Below are 6771 nucleotides of genomic sequence, written 5' to 3'. Positions count from 1 at the left end.
GAAGTGCCTGTTCATATCCTTTGCCCATTTTTTAATTGGGTTATTTGTCCCTTTGTTGTTGAGGTTTTGCAGTATCTTACAGATTTTAGAGATTAGACACTGATCAGATTTGTCGTAGCCAAATTTTTTTCCCAGTCTGTAGGTTGTCTTTTTACTCTTTTGGTGAAGTCTTTGGATGAGCATAAGTGTTTGATTTTTAGGAGCTCACAGTTATCTAGTCTCTCTTCTGGTGCTTGTGCATTGTTACTTATAGTTCGTATTGTGTTTATGCCATGTATTAGGGCTCCTAGCATTGTCCCAATTTTTTCTTCCATGATCTTTATAGTTTTTGATTTTATATTTAAGTCTTTGATCCATTTTGAGTTAGTTTTTGTGCATAGTGGGATGTATGGGTCTTGTTTCATTTTTTTGCTGATGGATATCCAGTTATGCCAGCACCGTTTGTTAAAGAGACTGTCTTTTCCCCAATTAACGGACTTCGGGCCTTTGTCAAATAGCAACTGCCCATAGGTGGATGAATTTATGTCTGGATTCTCAACTCTGTTCCATTGGTCTATGTTTCTGTTGTTGTACCAGTACCAGGCTGTTTTGACTACCGTGGGGGTATAATAGGTTCTAAAATCAGGTAATGTGAGGCCTCCCACTTTGTTCTTCTTCTTGAGTAATGCTTTACTTATTTGGGGCCTCTTCTCTGGGGCATTTTCCTTCCTTATTTCTTAGCTGATTTCCTCCTCTTTGTGTTCATTGTTGTCTCTCTTGCACAGATCTTCTAAATTTTATGTTCTCTTCTATTTTTTACCGCTTTGTCTTTTTTCTGTAACACCTGGGTAGGTGTCTCAACTATCTTCCAACTTTTCTGATGACATTGTTGTTTCTGACAGGAAGAGGCTGCAGGTCTGAACGTTAATTGACAATAGACAATTTTCAATTCGGCAGTCTCACCCTCAGCTTGCTTGGTGTCCCTCAGTCCAGAAACTCTCTGCTTTACCCTTTTCAGAGAGTAAACCTCCAGACTTCTGCCAGGGCAACCGAGGGGCTGCAACAAGTTGGGCAGAGGAACTAGTGGGGTTTCAAGTGTTTTTATAACAGACTCTTTCAACCAGTCTTCCTGTTTTCAGCCCTATATTTACATCTACTTCCCAAGGTACCCGATACCAGCAATTCCTGGGTTGGGCCTCAAATTTCCCCTCTACTCGCTCAAGACTCAGTTTTCTGGGTCTGCTAAGACATTGGTATGTGTCTATCTGCCTTTTAGCTTTCAAAGGTTTTGTTGTCATTGCCTCCTCTTCTGTTTTCCATGGTCTTACAAGCTTGTTTATTTATTTAAAATTTCATTTATTGATTTTTAGTGGGGTTCTAGGAGGGTGTGAAGGGAAAGGCTTACGTTCAGTTTGTCATCATTAACTGGACATCTCCATTCATTCTTCATTTCTAGAATTTCTATGTAATTCTTTTCCAAGTCTATTCTATTCTTTTCATAGATTCCAGTTCCCTGCTGAAATGTTCAATATTGGATTTTAGCTTTGTGAACATAGTATATTTTTTCTCATAACCTGTGTCTAATAATTCAAGTATCTGAATGATTTGTTTCTGTTGTTTTTGCTGATTAGCGCTCATTGTGTCATCAGCTCATGTGACAAGTTATCTTTGATTATGTGCTGGTCATTGTGTTTGAGAAGATTATTTGTAGAAATATTTTGGAGCCTAGAATAAGGTAAAGAGGATTTTGTCTGCTTTTGCCAGGTGCCTGGCGATACCAGCAACCTGGGATCACCTTAATCCAATTTCAAGTCTTGAGATTTTTCTAGCCTGCACGTGTGCGTAAGGGCTGAGCTACTTCTGGTTCTCCTTTACACCAGGGTCCCAGCCTAACCTGAGGAGTGATTTACCAGAGATCACACCCTTTGTGGGCCCCTTAGCTCTGTGAGGCTGCCAGTGTGCAGATCAGCTTCTACACTCTTTTCCAGTTCATCAAAGGTACCCCTGGACAAAGGCTGCTCCAGGTACCGGGCACTGGGTCCTGTCTTCTCTGGGATCTTGGGCTGCTAATCCCTCACTCTATGGTCAGTTATATGATACTTTCTATTTAAGTATAATAATACATGACAAAATTTCACAAAATTACCACCCCAGAACACCAGCTCCTCAGAAACTCCCATAATACTCTCTTCCACTCATTATTCCCTCCCTGTCTCCTGGGCATAGATTCTAATGCATAGATTAGTTTTGCTTCCTTTGTTCTTCGTATAAATGGAAACATACAGTATGTACTCTTTTGTGTCTGGGTTCCTTCACTCAACAGGTTTATGAGATTCATTCACACTGTTGTGTGTAGTTGTAGATCATTCTTTCTCATTGCTGTATAGTATTCCATTGTGTGATTACACCATAATTTATAGTTGATGAGCCTTTTGGTAGTTTCTGGTTTATGTACATTAGAAATAGTGCCACCATGGACATTTTAGTATGTGTCATTTGGTGAACATATGTGTGCATCTCTGTTGTGTATATACCAGTAGTGGAATTGCTGGGTCATACGGCATGCATAAGATCAGCTGTATTAGATACTGCCAAACACTTTTCCAAAGTGGTTGTATCAATTTACCTTCTCACAGCAGTGTTATAGGAGTTCCAATTGCTCCAAATCCTTGTCAGCACTTGATATTTTCTTTTTCATTTTAGCAATTCTGATGTGTGTGTACTGATATCACATTGTTGTTTTGTTTTGCATTTCCTTGATTTCTAATGAGGTTAAGCACTTTTTCATATATTTATTGCCCATTTTGATATTTTGTTTTTTGAAGTGGCTTTCAATTCTTTAGCTAATTTCTCTGTTGGGTTTTCTTTTTCTTATTAATTTGTACAGTTCCTTTTATATTATAGCTATTAAATATTTGTTGGATGTATGTTTTGTGAACATCTCCTGTGTGAGTTGCCTTTTCAGTCTCATAGTGTTGTCTTTTTATGAATAGAAGTTCTTAATCTTAATACAGTCTGATTATTACCTTTTTCTTGTTGCTAGTGTTTTCTTTGGCCTGTTTTAGAAATCTTTGCCTACTCTAAGATCACAAAGATGTTCTCCTAAGTTTTCTTCTAAAGGTTTTATTGTTTTACCTTTCCCATTTGGATATGCAATTGATTTTTATATATGGTGTGAGATAGTGGTCAAAGTTAATGTTTCTCCATTTTGTTATCCAATTGACTGAGTACCATTTATTGAAAAGACCATTTCTCCCACTGCACTGCAGTATCTCCTTTGTCATAAATGAGGTGACTGTGTGTGTGTGGGCATTCTCCACTTTTAAGAAAATGCTTTTTATATTTCATCCTGTGTTTATAATTGTTGGAGCCCTGGTGGTGCAGTGGTTAAGCATTTGGCTGCTCATCAAAAGGTCAGCAGTTCAAATCCACCAGCTGCTCCTTGGAAACCCTATGAGGCAGTTCTACTCTGTCCTATAGGGGCACTATGAGTTGGAATCGACTCGATGGCAATGGGATTATTGTTTTTTTTTTTATATAGTTGTCTTCAGCAGGAGGGTTTAATCTGAATTATCCTTTTCATTATTGCTTAAAGTTGAAGATGCCCTGCCGACCCTCTGCAATCTTGTTTCTCACCCAGTAATTCCATCATCTTCGTGTTACTATATCTAACGCGTACCTCTCAGTCCTTACACTTCTCCTCAGCAACCAACCTTCCCTTGGTTCCCCACTGACTTATGATCAAGTCCTCTTTCACAAGGCTCCCAAAGCCCTTCACAATTTGGTCCCTGTCAGCCTCACCATCTCACAATTGTCTCTTCTTCCTTTTTACTCCATACTGTACCCAGAGGAAATCACTTGCAGTGTTTCACCTCTGGGCTGCTTGGGAAGCTCTCCTGGCCTTCCCCTCGCCAAAATAACTGTCCATTGCCCTCATGTATCCACTCAGACGGCCCATCAATGGAGTCTGCCTGGAGCCTGCAGACTGAGTGGTGGCCCGCCTCTATGCCTGGCCACTTTGCACGTGTCTCCTCATCCCAGCGCTTCCCACACTGCCTTGTAATTGCCTCTCTGTCTCCCTGCCTGAACAGGCAGGAGCTCCTGGAGGGCAGGCCTCTACCCAATTCCTCCTGCCTTGTGACCCTGTCCTCTTGTGGGATACACTAGACATTGTGGAATTACCTGGAAGCTTTGTGCCCCACCGCCACACCCCCCAGGGTGCCCAGCACACCCCTGCTCAGGATGTGTATATTTCCCCCAGGACATACCTGGCGCCCGGCCTCATTGTTGTGGCGGTTCATGGCTGAGCGGGCGTCAGGTCGGTTCTCCCTGGCATCTGCGAACTCCCGAGACACCATCCCACCAAACTCGATGTCCTCACTGCAGCCGCCCCACTTCCAGCCCTCGCCAGGGGAGCCCTGATGGCGGCTACTGCAGCCACAGATGGCAGCAGAACCCTCTGCGCAGGAGCGGGTCACTGCAAAGGCCACGCCGGCCGAGGCAATGGCATGGACGAAGGCTGACTCCCTGGTGGCTGTAGACAGAGGCAGAGACATTGAAGTTAGCAGGCTCTATCATGGGGTGTGTGACATAATAGAACTGAGCTGGGCCAGGGAGCAAAGGGAATGACTTCCCTCCGGGGAGTCACTGCTATTTCTTGAGCCAGACGCAGAGCATCCGCTGACACATCCAAGTGGCCTCCAGGCACCCACAGGTTGGGGTGAGGGTTGCCACACTAGCAAGGAAGTAACGTGGACCTAGGGAGGTGAGGGCTGCTTTGCAGAAAGGGTACGTGTCCATAAAAGACAACCCCAAAAAGAAGAGAGAGCTTCTCCAAAGAAAGCATATGATAAGCATGGAAAGATTCTCCACATCATTAGTCACAGAGAAATGCAAAATAAAACCACAATGAGACACCACTACACACCTATTAGAATGGCCAAAACGAAAAGACACCATGCAAGTGTTGGCAAAGATGTGGAGGAACTGGAACTCTCATACACTGCTGGTAAGATTATAAAATGGGCAGAACCAGTTTGTTTTTAATTTTATTGTTGTAAAATACATATAGCAAAAAAATGGCCGTTTGAGCAATTCCTAAGTGTACAATTCAGTGACATTAATTACGTTCATCATGCTGTGCAACCATCAATACTATCCATCTCCAAAAGCCTCCTACCACCCCAAATAGAAACTCAGCACAATTCCACCCTTCCCCCTGCCCCTTGGCAACCACCAATAAACTCTCATCTCTATGCATTTGCCTATTCTAAATATTCCATATAAGTGGAATTGTACAATGTTTGCCCTTCTGTATTTGACCCATTTCAATTCAGCATAATGTTTTCAAGGCTCATCCGCGTTGTAGCATACATCAGAACTTCACCTTTCTTTATGGTTAATTAATATTCTATTGTATGTATATTCCACACTTTGTTTACCCATTCATCCATTGATGGATACTTGTGTTGTTTCCACCTTTTGGCCACTGTGAACAATGCTGCCGTGAACATTGGGGGCACAACCACTTTAGATAAGTTGGGCAGCTTCTTAAAAAGTGAACATGTATATATGTACATGTATGAGCATATGTGTGAGGGTGTGCGTGTGCGTGTGTGAGAGAGAGAGAGAGGAGGTGGCACTGTCCCTCCCACCCCCCGCCCCAATCCTGCATGGTGCAGACTCTGGGATGGACTCCCCCAGGGGTCACTGCATCTGCCTAGCCAGTTTCTGGCCCCATCCTGCTGAGCCACCTCCTCCTGGTGCCCTGACGTTCCAGGTAGAGACCACGGCTCAGATGTCCCAGTGGGAAGTTTCTAGTAGCCCTGACTCCCCCACCTAGAGCAGAGCTCCTGGTCCTGAAGGTACCTTCACTCTGCCTGTGTGCCCCTCCTTACTCCCTAACCCTGTCCCAGAACCAGTGACTTCCAGCACGTACCCCTCAGTGAAGGTGCCCCTGTGCCCTCAGGACGCCTCCCAGCACCGAATCTGGTCCTGAGGGCCACGAGGGTGCAGTACTCTCTGCCATAGGAGCCCTGGGGGCTGGTATGGGAGCTGCAAGGGCCCTTACTTACAGAGTCTCCATACTGCACAGGGACAGTGAGGACAAGACAGGAGAATGGTATGACTTTTGCAGAAGGGCAATAGTGGTGGTGGGGGGGGGGTGGCTGGAGCTTAGGAGCTGACCAGGGTTGGCTCTAAAAGTGTCAAGGAGCATTGGGGATGTGGAGGGAGGTCCACCTTGGACAGGCTGCCCAGGAGTTCAGGGGATAGGGCCTAAGCCCAGTCCCAGGCAGCAGGGAGGGAGTAGGGGCATTCTTCCATGGAATACCCAAGGGCAGAGATGTGAGGGATGGACTAGCAGAACTAGAGGAAGGCCCCGGGCATGCAGAGGTCTGGCCTCACTGGCTTCCCTGGATAGGCTGAATGCACTGCTGGGTGTGAGCAAGTGCCTCTGGAAGGAGACTTGAGCAGTGGGCAATGGGGCTTCTGGGTAGGAAGACCAGGAGATGGCTGCCGCCGCACTGTTTGGATTGACATAATACATGCACTCACTCCTCAACTCACTCATCCAGCATATGTCTACTGTGCATGCACCACTGGCCAAGCACTGTGCTGGGTGCTGGGGAAACGGCAGGGATGTGATGGGTGAGCGCCTTCCCTCATGGAGCCTACTGATCATGTGGAGCTTACTGATTCTTGTGGAGCTTACTGATCTCGAGGGGCTTACTGATCTCGTGGGGCTTACTGATCTCGTGGGGCTTACTGATCTTATGGAGCTTACTGATCTCG

At 45.1% G+C, this 6771-nt stretch overlaps 1 protein-coding gene across 1 annotated transcript in view; it reads right to left on the bottom strand.

Moving 5' to 3' along the window:
- The window catches only part of WNT3A (Wnt family member 3A), an 86988-nt gene that overhangs the window by 5013 nt on the left and 75204 nt on the right, over positions 1–6771 (bottom strand). The window contains exon 3 of the mRNA XM_004384781.1: positions 4248–4513. Coding sequence (XP_004384838.1) covers positions 4248–4513 — 266 coding nt within the window. The remainder of the gene's footprint in view (positions 1–4247; positions 4514–6771) is intronic.

This window comes from Trichechus manatus, unplaced genomic scaffold (genome assembly GCF_000243295.1).
Source record: "Trichechus manatus latirostris isolate Lorelei unplaced genomic scaffold, TriManLat1.0 scaffold00128, whole genome shotgun sequence".
NCBI classification, from domain to species: Eukaryota; Metazoa; Chordata; class Mammalia; order Sirenia; family Trichechidae; genus Trichechus; species Trichechus manatus.
The sequence above is the reverse complement of the archived record's forward strand: the minus strand, read 5'-3'. Positions and strand labels throughout refer to the sequence as shown.